Consider the following 21,787-nt stretch of genomic DNA (forward strand, 5'->3'; position numbering starts at 1 on the left):
AGAGAAATGGCCTTTAGTTAAGAGATAGATAAAATAGGGTTAAATCTGTGCTGTTGTTTTCTGGCTTTGTTTTAGCGTGACCTATATGAGGGTAAAAAATAAATACAGAGGATTTTGTGGTCACCAGGGGGACGCCGACGGAATGTGGAAAGACAGGACAAATCGTGTTAGTTGACAACAAATACGCACTAATATTTTGGCGTGTTAACACACTGCTTAGATTGTGTCAATTTTTGCATGAAGAATTGAACAATTTGATATATTTTCTTCATTTTCATTTAAAAAAACTTTGTTTTAGTTTGGGATATTCTGTTAAATATGAATGTAGTTTCCCAATGCTTTTTGATATACAGCATCTTTGTAAATGTAAATTCAAGCATCAATGGGTTAAGTTAAAAAAATTATCCTCAATAGATTTAAAAATGAATTTTCAAAAGAATGACATTCATATAGCACATTTTAAAGTCCAGTATTTAAAAAAAATAATGCTTAGTTTGAATATTGGTGGCAGTTGGAGTACAATTTCACCAGGGATTAAAAAATAGGTCTAAAAATATATACATTTTAAGAAGATTTGTGATTTAGACTTCACAAACGATCCAGTGACATTCCAGTGGACCGATCCACTGACTGATTGCTTGGTTGCATGCCTTCTTTTATAGCAAACTATAAAAAGAATGCACAGTGCCACTAATAATTAACACACTCAACACTCCTTTACTACCCCGTAACGCGACACTACACACACAAATACCCGCGTTCATACACTTAGTGAGTGATGTTGACCTAATGGGAGGAGACCACAGGATACAGCTGGATTGAGACTTTTGATTGGATGAAGCTTAAAAGTGGAGAAAAAAAATGGCAAAATGTTTTTATTGTAATCCAATCACTAGCATACATTCGAATACAAATACTATTACAAAAATAAATCTGACTTTTCCCTTTTTTTTTCTTCCTATCGGACCACCCGCATGAGGTCAAAGGTCATCTCCGCAATGTCAAAGGCCACGTGAGTGTGGTCGGGGTCGGCCAGCACCTCCAGACTGCCGTTTTTTCCGCGGGCCTTCTTGAGGGCCTCCAGCGTGGCGGAGGCGAGGTGGGCGCGCTGCTCCTCCGAAGGCGGGTGGGCCCAGCGGTGAGGCGGCAGCGAAGAAGAACGCAGCAGGAGCGACGCCCACGACTGGAATGTCTCGGCGAACTTGTCCTTCACCTGAGCCTCTTCTCGCTACACGGTACACGAGCACACTTCAAATAGGCGGATGAAAGCCTCCTCTGTAGGCCAATGTGAGTACTACACACCTTTTGTGACCACTTCAGGGTGCTGTGTGCATCCATCCAAGCGGTCTAAAAAAAAAAATTCATTTGCTGTTGTCACGATACTAAAATGTTCAACTGTAGCAATATTCACGACTACCATTTTTGATACTACAACAAAACCCAAAACTACATTTTATGTACTAACTCAAGGGTGTCAAACTCGGGTTGGTTCGCAGGCTGCATAGACGTCAACTTGATTTCACGTGGGCCGGACCCTTTTAGATATAATATTTAGATATATTTTTTTATAAATTGATTAAAATCCCTGAATATTCAGTTTTTTATAGAATTAAAACAATGCTTATTTTAGCTTTTTTAATATATATTTAGATTTTACGAAATGATTTTTGAACTAAAACACAGAAAAGATGGATTAACAAATTACAATTATTGATTTAAAAGGGGGAAAATCAGGAAATTTAATATACATCTATACTCTTCATTTTAATTTGATCCTAAAACAGAAAGTCGGCACTCATGATTTACTTTCCCGGGCCACACAAAATGATGCGGCGGGCCAGATTTGGCCCCCGGGCCGCCACTTTGACACATGTGTACTGACTGGTTCTTTAATTTAATTAAAACTCTTAAAATGTGAATCACCGGTAGACATCCAATCCATTTGGCATAGGAGTGGTAAGGATTGGACGTCTAGTATTGTCAATGGAAGCTAAAGAGTAACAACTATACACAAAGCATTGGAGGAACAATGGAAAATAGTATTGAGGAAAATATACTACAAATGGAAAATAGAACTCAAGTTCTAATTACATTTATTTATTTTAAATACAACAACAAAAAATATAACCACATTTAAACCCTATATGATTTTTACATAAAAATAATTTATAACAATTTTTTAATCAAATCAAAAACCTTTATTGTCATCATACACATTTATATACACAATATATTCCACCTTTCTGTTATCTTTTCCCAAATATCATATCTTTCATTTAAAATATTTATTTGTAAAGCGGTTCAGAAAATGAGATGAGATTTATTTTTAATACTTTGATTTTATATAGTCATTCTTGATAAATTTGTCATTTTCTTTTTTTTTAATCTCTATTTTTAATTTTATTTTGGGATTTTCCAATATTTCACTGTATTTTTCAAATTAATCCACACCAAAATCATCTGGATGCATCACCAGAAATTTGTTGTCACGAGTTTACGGGTTAATTTTGCACTACTCTTGATAGTAATAGCTCATAATTCATTGGCTTCCATTAACAGCGCTAGACATTCAATTCATTTGTCAAACCTCTACTAAAGATGAACACGTTTAAAGAGCTTATCATCAATCAGCGTCAATGTCACTTAAAGAATTCATTTAAATAAAAAACAACGTTGTCTTACCCTGACAGCGTCCAGCATATCAGGCTGATCCACCAGAGTCGGAAAGGCGGCGAGAATCGGATTGAATATCAAATCTGAAAATTCCAACCCAGTCGTGACTTTTTTCCCGCTTCGCTGAGCCTTCGGCATTTTTTTTTCTTTTTCTTACCCGCGCTTTGCATGGTCGGCCGATCCACAAGCAACGCGTCGGCTAGAATCTGTCGGTACATGGCGAGCAATGGGACGCAGCTCAGACAATGCACGAGGGTGTCGGGAAGGAGGCTGCAGGAGGAAAATACAGTACGCAGCGGTTGGGAAACGGGCAGAGGAGTGCACGGGAATCGCCTCACCTTAGTTGTGTTTTGAGCCGACTGTTGGGGGTCTTGAATTTGATGATGAGTTTAGGTTGCCGCTGTACTTTTAGCAGCTGGTGGAATTTGCCTGTCGTGGCTGAAAAACAAGAGGGGGGCCCATGAGAACTCTTTCAAATTTGTCATTTACAAAAAACTGTCAGTTCTTACACGGCGCTGCAGGAGCGCCGTCCACGTCGACGTTCTTCTCGTAAGGGGTGCCGCCGCACACTGGGATTTCGTAGGTTCTGCGTACATACACGTGTGTTAACATGGGTGTTTTGTGGAAAACAAATTAAGACATGAAGTAGGAAGTTTATTTTGGGTCAGCTCCTTTTTTTGTGGCATTCTGGGAACCCTAACTCTACATTTCTGGTTCATGTCCTGTACATATTAATTTATAAATCAACATTATATTTAATGTAAGGTTGTAATGGGGGATTTTTTTACTGTAATAACTGTTATTATTTAGTATCTAAATTTTGGGATTATTTTGAGCTAATTGTTTTTGTTGTATATTTGCCTTTATTTCTATTTATTTATTCTTACTTCCGAAAGTAGGTGAAACCTATGGAAAGAGTTTATGGTTAGGTTCCATATGTGCGTTCAAGATAACTCAAGAATGAATAAAGGGATTAGGAATATGAACATGAAAGTGATTAAAAAATGAATTTTGCGGCATCTTGATAACACATTATTCTATTTCACTTCAATTTTGCAGGGTTGGTGATGTGACAAGACTAAAGGGTCAACGATAATCAATGAAAAGGTCACAACACAGGTGAGTAAAGGTCCGCCTGGATCGGCTGAGTGCTCGCAGTTTATGTAGTGTGCCCATATTACCTGTTGGGGACGGGATTTCCGGCGTCGTCACTCAGTTTAAAAAAAGCCCAACCACAGCTCAGGTCACCTCGAGCACCTGTGGACTAAAAGACAGCCACGTGTGCTCAATCCAAACAGCGATGATCTCAGCTCACTTCGTTTTGTGCCCTCACGTTGCGTATGAAGGTGACGCCGAGCTCGAAGAGGATGCCGAGACCGGGACTGTCGGCGTCACAGCGCAGGAAGCAATCGCCGTCCAGCAGGGAGGGCATGACGCCGGATGTCTGCGGTAAGCATGTGACCTCATCAGTCCGCTGAGAAGCAACTTTAAAACACTACTACACACCCGCTTACGCTCATACCCGTGGGGAGAAAAGCCAGATCCTGGGTTTCTTGCGGGAATAAGTGGCCCTCACGGTGTGTATGTTGCTCAGAACCTATTACAAGGAAAACAAAATTAAAAAATATTAGGCCACTTACCTGTTTCTGCACCATTTAGCCATCTATTTTTTTATCTGCAATGAGTCTAAACTGTCTGCTTCAACCCAAAATGATCAGTTTCTCTTATTGCATGGCTTCTTGAGACTTTTGTGAGTCGACTCATGATGGACATGGCAACCAAATTTCTTGTTACTAAGAAAAACTAGCTTCAGGGACTTTCACTTTTAAAGCATACAGCCTCAAGTCCTAGCTAATTCCAAATGACCACACCCAATATTTGTCCTTGAAAGCAAGTTATCACTAACGTACCCGATTTCCGTCAAAGGCGCAAAGGCGAACGTGTCTGCTGAGGACCTGGAGGGCCACCCCGGGTTTGGGGATCCTCTTACAACTCCACAGGGTGAAGCAAACGCATGTCCGGGTTTGGCGTGGACGCACCTGGGAGGAAGACGGGAAGTATGGTGGAAGTAGCTACCTTGGTGGAGGAAATATTTGCTCACCTTGCCAGTGTCAGGATCTAAAAAGAGGTCGCTGAATGAGAGCTGCGATTGGCTGAGCTCTGGCTGCATGTACGAACTCCCTTTGTATTTGTCGCCTGAGACAGAAAATGTGAGTTTCATACAGTTCGGATTCACGTAGTCTTAGCTAGCCAATTGCCTGTTAGCTGTTAGTTTGGATTTTAGCTAGTTTAAAACTCCACTTACCTTCCTCAGTCAGCAGTTTATTAAGAGTGGAAGGTCTAAACCCAGAAGGGATGGCGCCCATGGCGGAGAGGACGTCCGTTGCGTCGATCTGTTGCGCGAAAAACAAATCATGTTGAAATCCGCTTTTTCTTGGACATCCTGACGAGTTTTACCTCCGTGAGAGCTTTTCGGAATGTGGACCAGTTGGACTTGGGAGCAACACTGTGGAAACAAAAAAGTCAGTTCATAAATGAACAAATGAGTCACGAGTTTAAAAAAATGTCAACTGGAACCTCTGTTTTTCATCGTTGTTATCGCTCAGCTCATCAGATTCCTCCTTCTCCTCCTCGGCCTCGTCAGATTCTTCTTCTTCTACTTCGTCACTGTCGTCGTCGAGATCGGAACCAATCTGAAGAGGAATCGTGCTTTATGAGATTGCGCAGCTGCGGCTATTGTTGTGGAAGGGAAGTGTGGACCTTCAGGTACGTTCTTGGCACCACTCCTTTTTCTCCTTTGGTGTTCTCAGCAAGCCACCAGCCGTCGCTCGTCTTTCTGATGATCTTTATTGATTCACCCAGCTACGAGCGGCAAGAATGTAAATTGGTAAATTATTTCTTTTCTCAATATTGATCCAATATACGTTCTTTGAATTTGTTCATTTTTAGTTGTAAATTATATTTCTTTAAGTGAGTACTTTTGTACTATTCTTTTGTTTTTACATTTTTTTTCTATTCTGTCTGTTTCATCATTTTATCATGCATACATAATCTTTCTGTAGGGTCACCCCTCATCAAGTTATTTAGATACTAGACATCGGGATCTCCGTGGATAGTAATAATATCTTAGATTAGACAATTTAGGCATTTTTTTTAGTATTTACCTTGACAGGATGTGATTCTTATATTTTTATATTACTTATTTTGGTCTTTTGCCAGGAAAGCGCACTTTGTGGAGTAGCACCACTAATTTCGTCATACGCTGCTGGGTATGATGACAATTAGGCTTTTGACGAATCAATGATGATGACAAAGCCAATGTCTGATTATTATTATTATTATTATTAATATTATATTTTGCCAATGTCCACTTATCATTCAGTACAATTCAAAGTATATATTTGATGTGTTATAAGCATTATATAAATATGATTTCCAATGTGTCGTGTTAATTAACGTATAGCTATCAGTCCTGTAAATGGTTGACAGGTGAAGCTGGATTTCACATTGGGTGCATATCAGTTTGGATCCTTTTTTTCTCTCCAAATCTTAATATTATAAATACATAAAATCACCTGGAACGGCAAATCTCCTTCCTGGTCTCCTTTGAAATCGCTGAGTGCCGTGTAGAAGAAAGGCTCGGACTCTGGAGGCACGTTCTCCGCATGACTCTGGTTCTTACCATCGTCAGCGGCATCTTCGTCGCTATCGTCTCCGTCGCTTTCTTCGCTTTCATCTTCGCTATCTTCTGTCTGGGTGTCACTGTGGAGCAAACCGAGCACATTTTGTTGACTTTGTGAGACTCACGGCCTTTCGAAAAGATGCGACGGCGCAAAGAGTAACGTTAGAGACCCTGAATCTGGCTCGGCGCTGGGTCCAGGAGGTGAGATCTTGTCAGAGAGGTTGTTCAGTTGCTCCAGGATATTCCGCAGTCGCCCTTCTTCTTCTAGTTTTCTCTGGTCGTAGTGTCCCACTGGCGCAATCTCATCAGCCTGCGATAGAAAAGTCTTTAGATGCCCTTACAAACTGCATTTACGTGTCAAGTAATACCTTGGTCAATTTTATCAGGTTCTTTAGTGTTTTCTCTGCAGAAATCTTGAGGTCTTGGCATCTGATAAACATATACGTAGCAGTAACGAATTTAGTTGTTAAATAGACTTTAAAATGGGTTTGGTATACCTTCGAAATGAGTCTTCTTTGGTTTCCACCTTAATCTCAACATCTTTCAATAGACTTTGCAACTAGGGACAAAACGCAATTGAAAATACGTATTAACATGTGATCAACAATCGTCCTGTTCAAACTTAGAACAAACCTGCTCTCTGATGTTGTCCACCTCTCTGTGGACCAACTGCAGTGGCCCCCTCCCTTTGGGTGGCATTTAATTGCTCATTTGATCCAACATCATTTCAATTCGTGTGGGTTAGCTCGAGAAGCTAACTAGCCGCGACGTGCTGCCGCGCCCCCATTGGTCCGCCGGTCGCTAGGCAACGTGGCGTGTTCTTCTTCGTCGCCGAAAAAAAGTACGTATTATTACATGCTCTTTCTGCTGTGGGTAATTCTGGAGAACTAAGGCTCATGCTATTGCGGCAGATGCCGCACCAAATAATGTGGTTAAATGATGCCTACTTTTAGGCTGCTATATGGTATCTATGTTTAAAATATTTAGTTGATAATCTTACGTGTGAAATGTTTAAAAAATATATTTACGGCTAAAATTATACATCCCAAAACGTGTATGGAAGGCTGTGGGAGAAAAAAAACAAAGTACCAGAATAAAAGCCACACAGGCACGGGGAAAACATGCAAACTCCACACAGGAAGGTGAGAACCCACGAGAGATTATAGATATATATTATTTAATAATAATAATAATAAAGCTGCAACGGGCGAAGTCTCGGGATTCCCACGAACTTAGTTGGAAATGAATGCAACAAGCACGTGTTTTATTTTTATTTTACCTCTCTCCCCTGTTTACCATTATGTCACTCCGGCATCATGGCGGCGCCCATTGCACTCGTTCAAGGTGCCAGTCGGGGACTGGGGCTACAGTTTTGTAAATACATTTTAAAAAACAAACCCCCTGCAAATGTCATAGCGACGTGTCGGAACCCGGACGGGGCGGTGGAACTGCAAGGGCTCGCCGGACAATACCATGACCGGCTCACGGTGCTTCAGCTGGACGTGAACAGAGAGGCGGACATACGGGAGGCAGCCGACCGGGTGAAGGGGAGCTTTGGACGGCTTGATTTGATGATAAACTCGTCGGCTTTGCTTCATCCCTCCGGGAAAGGGGAGACCAGCCTCAGGGATGTTTCTGCACAGGTCAATGGGGGAAATTTTAATCAAATATAGTTTTCACTTTCACATGCCAATGCCAAACCCCTTTGACAAAAAAGTTATTTGTTTAAATTCACATACATATTACACGTACACACGGAGGAATACATATTTTTAATCACTGGAGTTATAATTGACTACTCTGAATGTGGTCAGTTTCTGTGTTTAAACCTCACATTTTTTTAAGAATGTGTTAAGAAATGTATGTTCATCAAATTATTTTTTTAAATGTACATTACTTATATTTAAACAAATACTACAGAAAAAAAAATCTCTTTAAAAAAAATTCTGTTCCATTGTCAATAGACAATGCAGAAATGGCTCTTTTCATTAGTTTATCACTCATAGACATGCAATCCATTTGAACTGGCATATGGCTGAACTGGTAGGCTTGTTCACCACCAGTTCAAATGGATAGGTTGTATATCGCTGTCAATGTTAGACTAAGTTTTTTTCTTCCTTTTGCCAAAGACCAACTATTAAGAAAAATTTCTCCCTAGAAATACATTTTTTTGATGCTGTATTTACCTGTGACTCCTGAAATTATCTCCCTTCAGGGCATCATCGCCACCTTGACCACCAACACTGTGGGTCCACTGGTCATGGCCAAGTACTTTGCTCCTCTCTTGCAAAAGGGCAGCGGTGGCTTCGGGCGACAGCCGACAGAAAATGCCAAGCGGCATAGTGGGATTATTGTCAACATCACCGCCAAAGTGGGCTCCATTGGTGACAATGGTATAAAATTTGACCACCTCTCCATGATGACTTCTCATTTTTAATCGGTTTAACAGTTTCACTTCATATGTATTGAAGGTCTTGGCGGCTGGTATAGCTACAGAATGTCTAAAGCGGCTCTCAACATGGCCACGAAAAACCTCTCCATCGAGCTGGGCCGTGCTCGACCCAAGGTAAATTAGGATGCAGTTTGCATATAGGTCAATGAAATAACAATAGTCAAATGGTTGACTCTTGTTTTTCCAGGTGGTCTGCGTTTGCTTGCATCCAGGAACTGTCGACACGAATCTGTCAAAACCGTATCACAAGAATGTACCCGAGGGGAAACTGTTCAGCGCAGAATGCTCAGTGGAATACCTGATGGCCATTGTAGAAGGGCTGGATGTAGAAAAGACAGGCAAGGCTTATAACTGGGATGGCACTCAACTGCCCTGGTAGCAGAGTGGATTTCTTTTTTATTTTTGTAATCATTTTTAAATACAAACATGGGTGGATGTACTGTGTTAAATTAAAGCTTACGTTGAAATTATAATTGTGTATTATTTCTCTAAGGAGACCACATTTTTTATATTTTAAGTTTTTACTATACAATGGTATGCTATTTAACTCACTCACAGTCAATGAGTACATCAATAAACCAATCAGATTTAGTCACAATCTCAAAGTCAATGTTGAACAATGTTTCCACAAAATTAAGTGACAAGATATGAATGTGCAAGTAATGTAGTGTACACAGATATAATACAAAAGCATTTTCAATTTTTTTTTCTAGTTTCATATTGTATTTTTTTTGCTATAATATTTGGGGTGTAATGGTACATTCTTTTAGATCAGTGGCTCTTAATCTGGGTTCGGTGGGTCGGTCTCAGGGGTTCGATGGAGCCTCTGCCACGGGCACATTGACACATCATGTCTATTCAAGATAACACTTGAGGTTTTTTTTGTAATTGTAATTATTTTCATGTACTTTAGTATTCCCCTGATGCTTTTTGGTGTATATTTGTTAAATGTAAATTCAGACATCAAGTCAATCTGTCCTTTTCTGAATTGCATTTCTTTATTTCTCATTATACAAGCACTATAATAAGATTTAAAACTTCTCCCCGAAGCGCACAAATACATAATTAATGATCAATAATACATATACAGTATAAACAAAAAGCTGCATTCACAGATTGAAGTGATCACTAGCCGTCTGTGTTTTACTCCAAGCCAACACCAGATGGAGAAAAAGTATCCAAAATGATGCTGCCATTCAATGTTTTCTATCAATCTATTGATAGTGATCATCATAGTAGTGTTATATCTTGGACGTTTTGCACTGTACTTTACATTCTTCCATGATATCAATTGTCTTATGTTGATTTAACATTTAATATCTGTAACATGTCGTGACTGAACATCAGTAGGGAATGTACAGTGTTGGTTGGGGGGGCACCGAGCACTGCATGGAAGGAATGACAGACAGCGGCTCTTATAAATAAAACCCCCCGCGCAGATGCACACTCCCTCCCGAGACCCCGCTCGCCTGCCGCCCGTGGCAAATAAACGTGTAAAGTGGACCGGAAGACGCCGAATGTTTTCGTCCGTACGTTTTGACACGGCTTGAAGGGGGGAAAAACCGGTCCAAGAAGGTGAACGGGTTTTTCGGGGATTCGCTCTGACGTCGAAAGCGACGCCGAGATCTGTCTGTCTGTCGCCAGCTTTTTTTCGTCGTTTTGTAAATGGAAGGAAATGACCGCGAGTGACCTCAACGCCACGGCTGTGTTGTTTTAGCGACGGTTAGAATTGCTGGGGTGTGTGTGTTCCATTTTAAAAGAAATTTTATAAAAGGCGTTTGATATTCGGCTTTGGGGTATTTGACAGGGACGGTGCGGCTGACCGTGAACGAGCTAAAGCTAGTTTAGCATTCGCGTTAGCTTCGCCTCCACTCAATTCTTGCTAATGTGAAGCAATGCTAATGTAGCTCTTTGCTAGCTCCCCGGCACCCGTAGATGCTACAGCGAAACTAGGACATTTTATTCCCGCCCCTTGTGGCTAATTTTCCGCCTCGTAAATGCTAGGCTAGCCTCGCTCTAGTTGCTGCTATGGATAAAGCTAAATCACTGGTGGACAAGAAGGGGGCGTCGGGACATTTCCGTGTCAACAACGCCCCAAGCCAGAGGAGCTACAACGGGCACATGAATGGTTGCGGCGCCCACGGCAGTACGCTCGCTTCTGCCGGTTCGACCAGCGGTGACCAGTTGGAGAACAACCACCACATGAACCGAGGGGAGGATGTGGAGTGTAACGGTTCACCGGCCAAAAAGAGCCGGCTACGGAGGAGGACGGAGTCGATGAAGCGCCACAGACCCCGTGAGTGTTTGCCACATTTAAGGAAAGATTGATAATTAAATGTTTCGTTGGGTTGACATTTTATTTTTTATTTTTTTCATGCATGTATTAAAAACTCTTTATTTATGTATTTGTTTTGATTATCGCATACTAGTTACTAACATCTTGCTGGTTTGTAGTCTGCTGTCTTTTCATGTTTGGTTTTTATATACTGCTGGCTGCGTTTGCCAAGCTTTGATTGGTCGCCAGCAGTGGTGGAAAAAGCTCCTGATAAGTGGGCTTGGCTTGGGACGGCCAATCAGGGCTCGACTCTTGTCTCCAGGACGGCGTGTGAATGGGACGTGGCCACGCCCTCTTATTTACCCAGCGGTACGGGCAATGTGAGTGAAAAATCACCCGGTAAAAAAACTTTGGGAGGATTTCTTAAGTGCACAATATTGAAAAGTACTGAGTGGGATTCCCACTGGGATGCTTTGCAGTTTTCTTAAACTTCCCTAACCCGTTTTTAGTTGTTGTGAGCTGATATTTTTGCCTCACGATGAAGCTCAGAAATCAAAAGAAACCTGGTAAGTTCTTACTTTAACTGTGCTCTTGGTCTTTCTCACTTTTTTTAATATTTAAGCTATGTGTGGAGCAATGATAGGTTTACAGGGTTTAAAGTCTGCGGAATGGCGCTTCTTCATACATCACTGAGCTGAACAGAGCAGTGTTTGTTGTTGTGACAAAACCGGCCATTATTGTGCAGCTTGCTGAGATTTGCTGCACGTTTAGGGGCTTGGTGATTCTCGTGTAGACTGTCAGCATTCCGAACTTGGATCAGGGGGTGGGGGAGAATGGGTGTGTACATCATTTTTGTGTTCTCCACTCACTCACTCACGAGGAAGGTGCAGTCATGTTATGTTAAAATTTACTTTACATTAACATTGTCTAAGACAGGTTGATTGCCCATGAGCACTAGTTTTTTTGGTGGGGGTTCTATTATTCTGAACCTGGGCACAAATGTTTTAAAATTCATGTACAAACTAAAAGTACATTATGAAAATGTTTATATTTAATGAGTAACTAACTACTTGCACTTTCTAATATCCCTGTTTTTATTTTACAGTTAGACAGGTTCGTTTTTGGAAGAATCAGACCCTATTTTAAGGGACTGGACCATTTGGCATTGTATCATTTTAAAACAGCAATCACTAATCATGATATAATAAATTGTTGTTTGCTAAACAAAAAAAAAATATGGGGGAAATGGGAACTTACCCAAAACACAACAAATAGATGACTGGTGATGAATGAGTCATTTTTTTGTACCACGACAGGCATTGACAATACCCTTGATAAGCTTGTCTTAAACAGCAAGGTGTGAACAGCCTGCAAATATTTAAAAAAAATGTCCGGGTTATGTAATAAGTGTAGCGGGGGTCCCGCTTGTACACCGCCTCCTCTTTTATGGCAGCATTATCTTTGGACAATGGCCAGCCTGCCATCCCAATGAACTCAAAAACCACTCCAGCTTTTTGGGAGGATAGTTTAACCCTTCAGATGGGAGATTTTAATTTTTTTTAATTATTATTTTTTTAACCCCACTTTTGTGTTGAGTTGCACCTTGCTCCTTTAGCATACAGCATTGACATTAAGGTACATTTTAATGACCTGGTATAAAATCGGAACTGTTACCCTGGAGTTTTTGATGATATAAATTCATTCCAACCATCAAAATGACCGAAAATGCTGTAATTGGCGTTCGAGGCTATAGTATTGGGTGGTGTTACTTTGGAAAGAAACACAATCCTATGCCTCATTGGGTTGTATTTTTAGTTTACAATCTGGCGAAGTATGTAAGTAATGTGAAGTGATGTATAGATATACTACATCATTCAAAAAGTTGAAGAGTAATTTCTGTAATTTACACCGAAGACACACCTGTTCAAGGTCCTCACAGTAAAAAGTCTAAATGGATTTATACACTTCAATATCAAAATGGTTGGAATATAAAAGGTCGTATGTATCACTTGAATTAACCCTCTTAGTTTTCTTGTCACACACATTTACATACACAAGACCAGTTAAAAAATAAAGTAGACCAAAGGTTAGTTCGTTAATTGAAAAGTAAATAGAAAGAGCTGAGTCATGTTAACAAGCTTTTCCGTGAGCATGGATATGATAGATTTGTCAATTATTACCCCCTCCTATTCACACACACAAACGCGCGCACACACACATACACACAAACACACAATCCTTTAACCTACGTGGACATAAACTCACCCTTTTTCAAATCTCTTTGTCATGTCGACCCTTGACTGGATTGTGTCTCTGCCTGTGTAGGTGATGAGCCTGACCAATCAGTTTTAACTTTTATAAAAACAAACAAATAAAAACAAACTTGTAATGTAGTGGTTTGCCTTCTTTATTAACCCATTTTTTAGAAAATGCTCTTAAGCCATCAATGGCAGCCAGTAAGTTAATAAATGTAAAAATAAAAAAAAATAACTCAAATGATTAGTAATACTGTTAGAATCTGATAAGACCTGTGATTGTTCAGGTATTTTCTTTTTGAAAGATCCACACTATATCTAGACATTTTATTATAGATGAAGACTCTTTCCGCCATAGGGTTGTGTTTTTTTTTAAATACGTCAAGACTATAGTACAGCATCTATGATTATCTATTCTCATGTCCAAACTGCTCGATTTGTTGTTGTTTTTGGGAGGGTGAACAAAGACAGACAGAACTGAGATAAGGTCAGTGGGTTAAAGGGAAACAGAACAAGTGTCAAGCTGCCCCAGCCAGGTTTAGAAACAGTGTTTGTTCATTGGCTGCATCATGAGTAGCAGGAGGAGAATCCAAATCTCCTGACTGTCCAAGCTATTATGAAAGCATGGAACGTTTTGTGATTACCATTTGGGATTCCTGAAGCAAAAAGGTCCTAGCAGCTTGTTGTGTCTCATAGTAGGTGGCGCTAGTATGTACTGCAATGTTGTAGTAATTACAATCTACCTTCGCTCGCACGATCACAAGCTTTTCATTTTTCTTGAACAGGTAATCGAATTTGTCGCAATTACATTACAATTACATCCAATCTCCGGTGAACTTTCATCACGTCTGTCGCACCTCATGGATTTGTGCCACTTCTAAAATTAGAGGGGTGCGCCTGGATTAGCTTTCACTGACGGCGATAGACGTCCATTCCGTTTGAAGCGGGAGGGAGGCAGCGTTCGTTCATTCGCTGCTTTCATCCCAATTCAAATGGAATGGTCGGCTATCGCTCTTAATTCCAGGTTTACCCACAAAAAAATTCAAGGTTATCCTTGATTGATTGATTAAGTCACTGATTAAGTGTTATTACGGGACTGAAGAAAATATTCTTAATTCCATCTCAACAATGGACGTCAGTTAACAAACTGGATTCTAACTGAATACAGAGGGGAAAATAATTGATTGATAGAGATGTTAAGGGGGGGGTCTGTTTCCATGGCATTCCTTGCTGTGTTCTGAGCTCTGTTAACCCTGTTAAGCAGGTTGCGTTTCACACCTTTGCCAAGTGTGTTATATGATAACCTTTTGTTCCACGCCGGCTTTTTTGTTGTGTTCGTGCAAGCAAGAATTGACGGATCTTCCTTTGTCCCCCTACAGCGTTTCCGTGGTTTGGCATGGACATCGGCGGCACGCTGGTCAAGCTCGTCTATTTTGAGCCAGTGGACATTACGGCAGAAGAAGAGCAGGAAGAAGTGGAGAACCTCAAGTCCATTCGCAAATACCTCACCTCAAATGTGGCCTATGGTAAAAAGATAGTCGAATTGTGTTAGGAGAAAATCTTGTGAATGTGCAAAGCATAAAGAGTCAAGTTAGTGCCAAAGATAATTCGTGCTTTTTCCGTTTTTATCGTTTTGGAGGGGAAAAATTGCATAATTGAACTTTTCCTCAAATGATATTTCATGTGCAATAGTCATTTGGACATACTCAATATTTGTGCTTTAGTGAGGCAAAATAGGTTCATTAAAATTGCGACTTCCATTGTTCTTTTTTACATATCGTGCATTAGCGTCTCCCAAACTGCTTCACAAATATTACATTATAAAAATTTCACATCATCCCACCAAAGAAAAATGTCCATAAATGGCATGAAAAAAAATGACAATCTCAACTCAATGTGTAAAATCTGAATTATTATTCTGATATATGAATTTTAAAATTGTGTGTATCCTCTTCCACATAGTCTGAGATAATTGTTGTGTTTTTTCCTGTCTCTATACGTTGCCTGGCATAAAGAGATAAGTTAAAACGTGTGATTCGTATTAAAATAAAAAGAGCGTTTTGTCTTCTAGGCAAAACGGGGGTGCGCGACGTCCACCTGGAGTTGCGCAACCTGACCATGTGCGGCCGCACCGGCAACCTGCACTTCATCCGCTTCCCAACGCAGGCCATGCCTCGCTTCATCCAGATGGGCCGCGACAAGAACTTTTCCAGCCTGCACACCACGCTCTGCGCCACAGGCGGCGGCGCTTATAAGTTCGAGGACGAGTTCCGATCCGTGAGTGAAGAAGCCTTTTCGATGCAGTTGAACACAAGTGTTAAAAAAACACTCCTTATTTAAATCGGAAATACTAACTGTTTGAACCAGGTTTTTTTTTCGAGTCATGACCCCACCCATTCTTTTCATTGCCCAGATGGCCAACCTGGAGCTGATGAAGCTGGACGAGCTGGACTGTCTGATTCGTGGCATGCTCTTCGCAGACCGGGTGGGCTTCAACGGCCACCCCGAATGCTACTATTTCCACGACCCGTCGGACACGCAGAGTTGCGTCAAGCAGCCGTGCACGCTGGATAACCCTTTCCCCATGCTGCTGGTAAACATCGGCTCCGGCGTCTCCATCCTCGCCGTCTACTCCGAGGACGACTACAAGCGTGTCACCGGGACCAGGTCGGTTCCCGCTCTCTTCACTCATTGGCTCGACAAATGACGTCCAATCCATTTAAGCTCTTATCGCTCCTAGCCTCTCCCGGTTTAAATGGATTGGACGTCTATGGCATTAATGGAAGTCAATGAGTAAAAAAAAAAGTGCAATAAATTAAAATTAAGTCATTTCAGTACCCTTCCAGTTTTAGTAGATGGAACAACATAGAGAAAGATCTTTTAATTAAAGATATTCACAGGATTAAAAATAAAATAAAAAGTGCTACTTTGTACATTTAAATATTACATGTTATGATTAGTTGGAGTCCCATTAAATTCAATAAATTACACATTTAGAGTTCATTCTTAAAATTATACTTAGCAAAACGCTGACAAATAGAAATGAGGCCCTCTATTTAAACACACCGAATGATTAAAAAAGCCGCTTTGTCAGAAAGAAAAGATCCTAAAGGTGAACATAGTCAACATATGTATTTTAACCACTTGTCTTTTTTTATGTAACATCACCTTCTATTATGCAACAGATTAGATAAGATTAGTGAAATGATATTATGACACTCAGCATGTCATTTAGTTGTGTATCTCATATATTTAAGAGTGGAGTTAAACTAGAAAAAAAACATGAATATCAAAACCAGTAGAGATTTTTTTGTATAGTTTTAAAGGTATTTTTCTGCCCTCAGTCTGGGTGGTGGTACATTCCTTGGCTTATGCTGCCTTCTGACGGGCTGCGAGACGTTCGAGGAAGCTCTGGAGATGGCGAGCAAGGGCGACTCCACCAACGTGGACAAGCTGGTTAAGGACATCTACGGCGGCGACTACGAGCGCTTTGGCCTGCAGGGATCGGCTGTGGCGTCCAGGTCAGGCACCGCGACTTGGCTCACTACAAAATAGCGAGTGGGATTTATGCGACACATGCTGGGAACTTTCAGAAATTCACGCCGCACTTTGTCATTTAGCAATCATGCAACTCAACAGCGTGCTGAGTCTTAAAAAGTTTCAAGTCTTAAATCCAATTGTTTGAACTGAGAGGCTATAAATTGTTTAAAATCAAAGGTAAATAAAAACGTCTTAAAGACGAGGGTCTTTAACATGAACTAAATGACAACGTATTTTGACTCAGGTTATCATTTTCTCTATCTATAAGCAGAAAAGAATAGATTAAATGTATGAATCCAACTTTTCGACCTTTTACCTGTTAATCTGCCCAGCTCAAAGGTTGAACAATAAAGCAAAAGTTAGCGGGGAAAAAAAGCATTCATTTTTATCTGTCACTGCGCTATCAGTTCCCACGTCAAAAACAACAATCTTCTCGTTCTTGCACTCTAGTTACGGTCACATGATGAGCAAAGAGAAGCGAGATAGCATCAGCAAGGAGGACCTGGCGCGAGCCACGCTAGTCACCATCACCAATAACATCGGCTCCATCGCGCGCATGTGCGCCGTCAATGAGGTAAAGCATTAAAAAAAGTCAACGTTGATGAGTTAGAAACGAGTGAATTTGCCAATCCAGCGACTTTTCTGCGTGCAGTGAGCTTCTTTACAGTGTTGCCTTGTGGCAATGGCGATCAAGCAGCATTGTACAGGGCTATCACTGCACGGAGAGGCGCGGCAAGCAGAATGTTTTTTTGTCCAATCATGTGGTGTCTGGTCATCCTTCAGATAGTAGTTGTCGACTAATTTGTTAATTAGTTAGTTGATAAATTGTGGCAGCCTGATAAGCCAGCTACTAAAATACATTGAGAAAATTTTTGCCATCTATCCTTCCTTTATTTTAATTATTTTATCATTATTCAACACTTTCACGCCTGAATTTACTTTGAACAAATATGCATAAATTGAATCTAAAAAACGAATTTAAACTTTATCTATATGGAAGTAATATGAGGATTATGATTATCGTATTGTGATTAAGTAATCCTCCATAGGTTTTTATGTATATTTGTCAAATAAAAATTGAGTCATCAAGGGATTAAAGTCAAAAGGCTGAAAAATTATATCATGACAAAACCTGTCTGCAAATTGGCACACTCACACCACCATGTGGTGAGGAGCTAGGATTTGAATTAAAAAAAATATATATATATATCAGATGACACAGCTTTTTTGTCAGTTCTTCTCTTTATATGTCTTGGTATGTTAGTTGGGTGGGTTTCAACTGATGAAGGAACTCATTGTTAGTCTTTTTTGCCTAATAGCTATGATTCTCATTCTGTTAGAAAATCGAGCGCGTGGTTTTTGTGGGCAACTTTCTACGGATCAACACAGTCTCCACCAAACTGCTAGCCTACGCCATGGACTTCTGGTCCAAAGGACAGCTGCGAGCACTCTTCTTGGAACATGAGGTAAAAAGTCACTTTTTAACGCAATGAACTCATTGGCTGCCATTGTTCATTTATAAAATGAGATTACAGCCGTTCGATCGGTAGGTGGTGTGTTGATGTGTTTCATTGTTTTGAGCGTTGAAAGTGTTAATATGTCACAGCTACTGTGCGGTCTCGTTTGTTTCTGCCACAGGTGTGAAAGTTGTTACAAATAAGTAAATAAGAGAATATTTAGTGTTTTGCCCCTTTTTAAAATAAAAATATAAATCAATAAAAGGTTGAATATTTACATTTATAAAAATCATACACACATGGGTGTTGTCTATGAAATTGGATCAAGACGAGCACTGCTGATATAAGCATCTATTTTTTTCCATCCAACCAAGAGATGAATTTATTAATTTCGTATATACAAGGTCTATACTAGTCTATTCTGTTGTTTTAATCTGAATATTTTCTGAAATAATTCATGGCAGACATACTTTTGGACCGTAAGGCTCTCAATGTGCTTTTTTTATGTTAAATTCAGGGTTACTTTGGAGCCGTGGGCGCGCTGATGGAGCTTCTCAAAACAACTGAGGACCCCTGAGTGTACCCTCCAATACTGTGATGTCCCCAACTCTGGAAATGCTGCAAACGCCGCAGCGGCTGCTAAAGGAATCACTCTAAGACGCCAGGAAGCGAGGGAAGCTGGGGGGAAATCGTCGGGGAATCAAGTGTACATAGGTCGTCATGTTGTAATCACTCACTTAGGTTAAAAAAGTAGTCCTGTCATTGGTGGGAATGGGAACATAACCAGGAAGTAGAATCCTGCCAAAGTACAATTCTAAAATGGCCTTTCCGCGTGTCACCAAACTCCTAAAAGTGAACCACGTTAAATTTTTGTTGTTTTGTTGCCTTTCCTCTGTCTTCTTTGTGCCATTACGTGTCCACCAGTTTGTGTGTTTTAGCAGTTCCTCCCAACTTTATTGACAAGTTGACGCTCAGTTACAGGCGGTGGAACGTCTCAAAGGTTCCCTCTTGTTAAACATCAGCCAGAAAGGTTGATAAAAAAACATTTTCAGTCCAGTTTCCCTTACCTGCACATCTGTGGCCTCCAACCTGACCTCGGTTTCACCTTCAATGCTCTTAGTTTGCGTCAATGCCTTGTTTGTGACCTCGCATGTGTTTTTCACCTCAGTGTCTTCTTTTCCTTTTTCACACAGAGTTCCCCCCCTTAACAGTTAGCATCAGAACCGTAACAGACCATCCGGACACACAGTGGCAGTTGCTTTCAACGCAACAGGGCATTAGAAGTGAGTGTGAGGTATTCCAGAGTCAATGAAGATTTATACACAATTTTGACTATGTTGTAGCTCTGCATCGCAACCTGTGGCAGGCACTGCCGGACAGTGACAATTTCTTTCAACACAATGACCCGGCCTTACCTTTTTTACGCAGTCCCGCCTTTGTTACGGCTCTGATATTACCTCCGAAGTCCGTTAGATCCCCTCCGCCCCCTCATTCCAGGTTAGTGCTCTTGTTTCGTGGCGGTACGAAAGTCGAAAAAAATAATCTTCATCAGACACTGTACATAGAACTGGATTTCTTTATTTAATGGTTGTCGTTATTAATATTTAATTGTTTTTTTTCTTCCCATGTTGGTTTACGAGTTCCGTCATGACTGCGAACAAAAACCGCAAATGACACTACGGATTATTTATGTCAAAGTGTTCTTTTTGGCCCAAATTGAGCCGAGGTGTTAGCAATCTGATTATTGGTGCCAGTTTTTACGCGTTTTCGAGTTTTTTGTGTGTGTTTTCTTTGTTTTCCCTTATAATGCGTAACCTGCCTTGAAAAATTATTTGCTTTTTTTTCAGCGAAATCAGAGCTTTCTTTTGTTTTTTTGCACAAAAGTCAAAATACGATTTTTAGAGTGACTTCTAACGCTTTGATGATGGCAAATAACTTAACTAGCGCATGCTGGTCATCTTTTAGAGACAAAATTAGGAGATTTCCCCACCGCCTTACCCCATATATTAGGTACACTTGCCTAAATATATTTAATACAGTATAAATGATAATAATGCTAACGTTTTAAAAACAAATAAAAACACCCCTCTTTTTTTCATCCATTGTTTCTGTATTCCTCTTGGAACTCGTTAAATTGTGCAATGATTTCTGTGTTGGCGACAATGTTAACACAGTAAAGAGCTGGGACCATGCCTATATTTATTGAACTGTCGTGCCCGTGTGAAACTTGGCTATGCAGTTAGCATCGTAATATTAGGAAGCCATTTGAGCATTCATTCAATTTCCTTGGTATTCATTTACGGTCCATGTACGAGTAGGCTCTTTGTCCTATGCTAAAAAGGACCACTTGAATATGCAAGCGTGACAGTCGGAGAGATCAACTCCTCCTTTCCGTCTCGCGTCCTGCTGAAATTTATCGGAACGCTGTTTAAAGTGGATGCTTTTTTAAATGTTTTTTGTTGTTGTTGCGATGAGCGCGTTGTATCTGAGTCAGCCTCACTCGCCATGATGTTATTGCTTCTTGCACGACTTGAAAACTTTTTTTGTTTTGAACTCTTCCTCTTTGGTTTTTAAACGACTTTTCTGTCAACAAGTCCAAGTCGCCAAGTCGTTAAATGAAGCGATATGGGCAAGAGAAGGTTTATCTCAACGATTGACTGGAATGTTTGATGTGTTTAATTGTGAATGTGTACTGTATGTTATATATATATATATATATATATATATATATATATATATATATATATATATATATATATATATATATATATATATATATATATATATATATATATATATATATATATATATATACATATATACATACATACACAGAAAAGTTGTGTAAATATGAATAATAAGGATCTATTCAGCACCAGCAATCTGACACAATTTTTAAACATGGCCGGCTTTCACAAACATCTTATACAAGTAAAATATTTATATGAAAGTCATGAAAACTCACCATATTTTACAAATTGTATCATACGAAATAGTTGGATACATGGAAATCATGAAAATTACAACACATTTGAACTAATACTACAACAGTATCAAAAGTATCATGATTCAATATTGGGGGAAAAGAATGATAGGCAAAACAACTAATTATTTGCATTTTGGATGATATTGATTTTGTGATGTTTTTCAAGCAGTTTTAATGATATCAGAATACGGTTATCGTGTGATGAGTGATACATTGGAATGAAAGCATCTATTATAAATCACAGTATCGAACAACACTGCATTATTGTTACAGCTGTATCACGAAACAGCTCTTTAATAACTCAATTTAAGAAAATATAATGTAAATAAAGATTTGGCCGGATATTTGTGAAAGCTGACGCTGATTGTTGCGTTATTTCTGCTGCTTTTAACAAAAAAAAAAACTAAACAATGCCATGTGCAATGTGTATTTAATGATGTGAAAAAGACTTTTTCTTGGAAGGAATA

The 21,787-nt window shown here is 39.9% G+C and overlaps 3 protein-coding genes across 6 annotated transcripts; 2 read left to right on the plus strand and 1 right to left on the minus strand.

The window, feature by feature from the left end:
* Positions 1–860: 860 nt before the first annotated feature.
* On the minus strand, positions 861–7,179 carry nphp1 (nephronophthisis 1). The gene is made up of 20 exons (XM_077614025.1): positions 6,989–7,179; positions 6,853–6,914; positions 6,724–6,784; positions 6,526–6,665; positions 6,249–6,435; positions 5,434–5,535; positions 5,251–5,366; positions 5,131–5,179; positions 4,979–5,066; positions 4,775–4,869; positions 4,584–4,712; positions 4,196–4,270; positions 4,007–4,117; positions 3,855–3,937; positions 3,183–3,259; positions 3,012–3,111; positions 2,831–2,943; positions 2,683–2,756; positions 1,303–1,347; positions 861–1,228 (listed from the first exon to the last, which is right to left on the minus strand). Exons 1-20 carry the CDS (start codon positions 7,052–7,054, stop codon positions 959–961), a joined length of 2,043 nt encoding a protein of 680 aa, XP_077470151.1. The 5' UTR covers positions 7,055–7,179; the 3' UTR covers positions 861–958.
* Positions 7,180–7,631: 452 nt separating this feature from the next.
* Positions 7,632–9,774, plus strand: LOC144085052 (C-signal). 2 transcript variants are annotated; one of them, XM_077614024.1, is made up of 5 exons: positions 7,656–7,699; positions 7,772–7,998; positions 8,571–8,748; positions 8,827–8,921; positions 8,995–9,774. In XM_077614024.1, the coding sequence occupies exons 1-5, from the start codon at positions 7,672–7,674 to the stop codon at positions 9,184–9,186; spliced, it is 720 nt and encodes a 239-aa protein (XP_077470150.1). In that variant the 5' UTR covers positions 7,656–7,671; the 3' UTR covers positions 9,187–9,774. The 2 variants fall into 2 exon arrangements, with proteins under 2 accessions (XP_077470149.1, XP_077470150.1); XM_077614023.1 differs by having other exon boundaries at positions 7,632–7,998.
* Positions 9,775–10,169: 395 nt separating this feature from the next.
* Positions 10,170–20,530, plus strand: pank1a (pantothenate kinase 1a). Of its 3 annotated transcripts, none has more exons than XM_077614045.1 (8): positions 10,170–11,103; positions 14,717–14,863; positions 15,409–15,614; positions 15,751–16,004; positions 16,682–16,858; positions 17,328–17,451; positions 18,218–18,343; positions 18,852–20,530. In XM_077614045.1, the coding sequence occupies exons 1-8, from the start codon at positions 10,836–10,838 to the stop codon at positions 18,909–18,911; spliced, it is 1,362 nt and encodes a 453-aa protein (XP_077470171.1). In that variant the 5' UTR covers positions 10,170–10,835; the 3' UTR covers positions 18,912–20,530. The 3 variants fall into 3 exon arrangements, with proteins under 3 accessions (XP_077470171.1, XP_077470172.1, XP_077470173.1); XM_077614046.1 differs by lacking the exon at positions 10,170–11,103 and adding an exon at positions 11,119–11,462; XM_077614047.1 differs by lacking the exon at positions 10,170–11,103 and adding an exon at positions 11,485–11,648.
* The last annotated feature ends 1,257 nt before the right edge of the window (positions 20,531–21,787 follow it).

The sequence above is a fragment of the Stigmatopora argus genome, chromosome 11, assembly GCF_051989625.1.
Source record: "Stigmatopora argus isolate UIUO_Sarg chromosome 11, RoL_Sarg_1.0, whole genome shotgun sequence".
NCBI lineage: Eukaryota > Metazoa > Chordata > Actinopteri > Syngnathiformes > Syngnathidae > Stigmatopora > Stigmatopora argus.

Coding starts and splice junctions, on each gene's coding strand:
- LOC144085052 (XM_077614023.1), top strand. CDS start 7,672: ATGGCGGCGCCCATTGCACTCGTTCAAGGTGCCAGTCGGGGACTGGGG. Junction 8,749..8,826: donor GGGCTCCATTGGTGACAATG/GTATAAAATTTG, acceptor TATGTATTGAAG/GTCTTGGCGGCTGGTATAGC. Junction 8,922..8,994: donor TGGGCCGTGCTCGACCCAAG/GTAAATTAGGAT, acceptor TTGTTTTTCCAG/GTGGTCTGCGTTTGCTTGCA.
- nphp1 (XM_077614025.1), bottom strand. CDS start 7,054: ATGCCACCCAAAGGGAGGGGGCCACTGCAGTTGGTCCACAGAGAGGTG. Junction 3,938..4,006: donor GCGTCACCTTCATACGCAAC/GTGAGGGCACAA, acceptor GCTGTCTTTTAG/TCCACAGGTGCTCGAGGTGA. Junction 3,112..3,182: donor CGGCGCTCCTGCAGCGCCGT/GTAAGAACTGAC, acceptor CTTGTTTTTCAG/CCACGACAGGCAAATTCCAC.
- pank1a (XM_077614045.1), top strand. CDS start 10,836: ATGGATAAAGCTAAATCACTGGTGGACAAGAAGGGGGCGTCGGGACAT. Junction 16,859..17,327: donor GGATCGGCTGTGGCGTCCAG/GTCAGGCACCGC, acceptor CTTGCACTCTAG/TTACGGTCACATGATGAGCA. Junction 18,344..18,851: donor CACTCTTCTTGGAACATGAG/GTAAAAAGTCAC, acceptor TGTTAAATTCAG/GGTTACTTTGGAGCCGTGGG.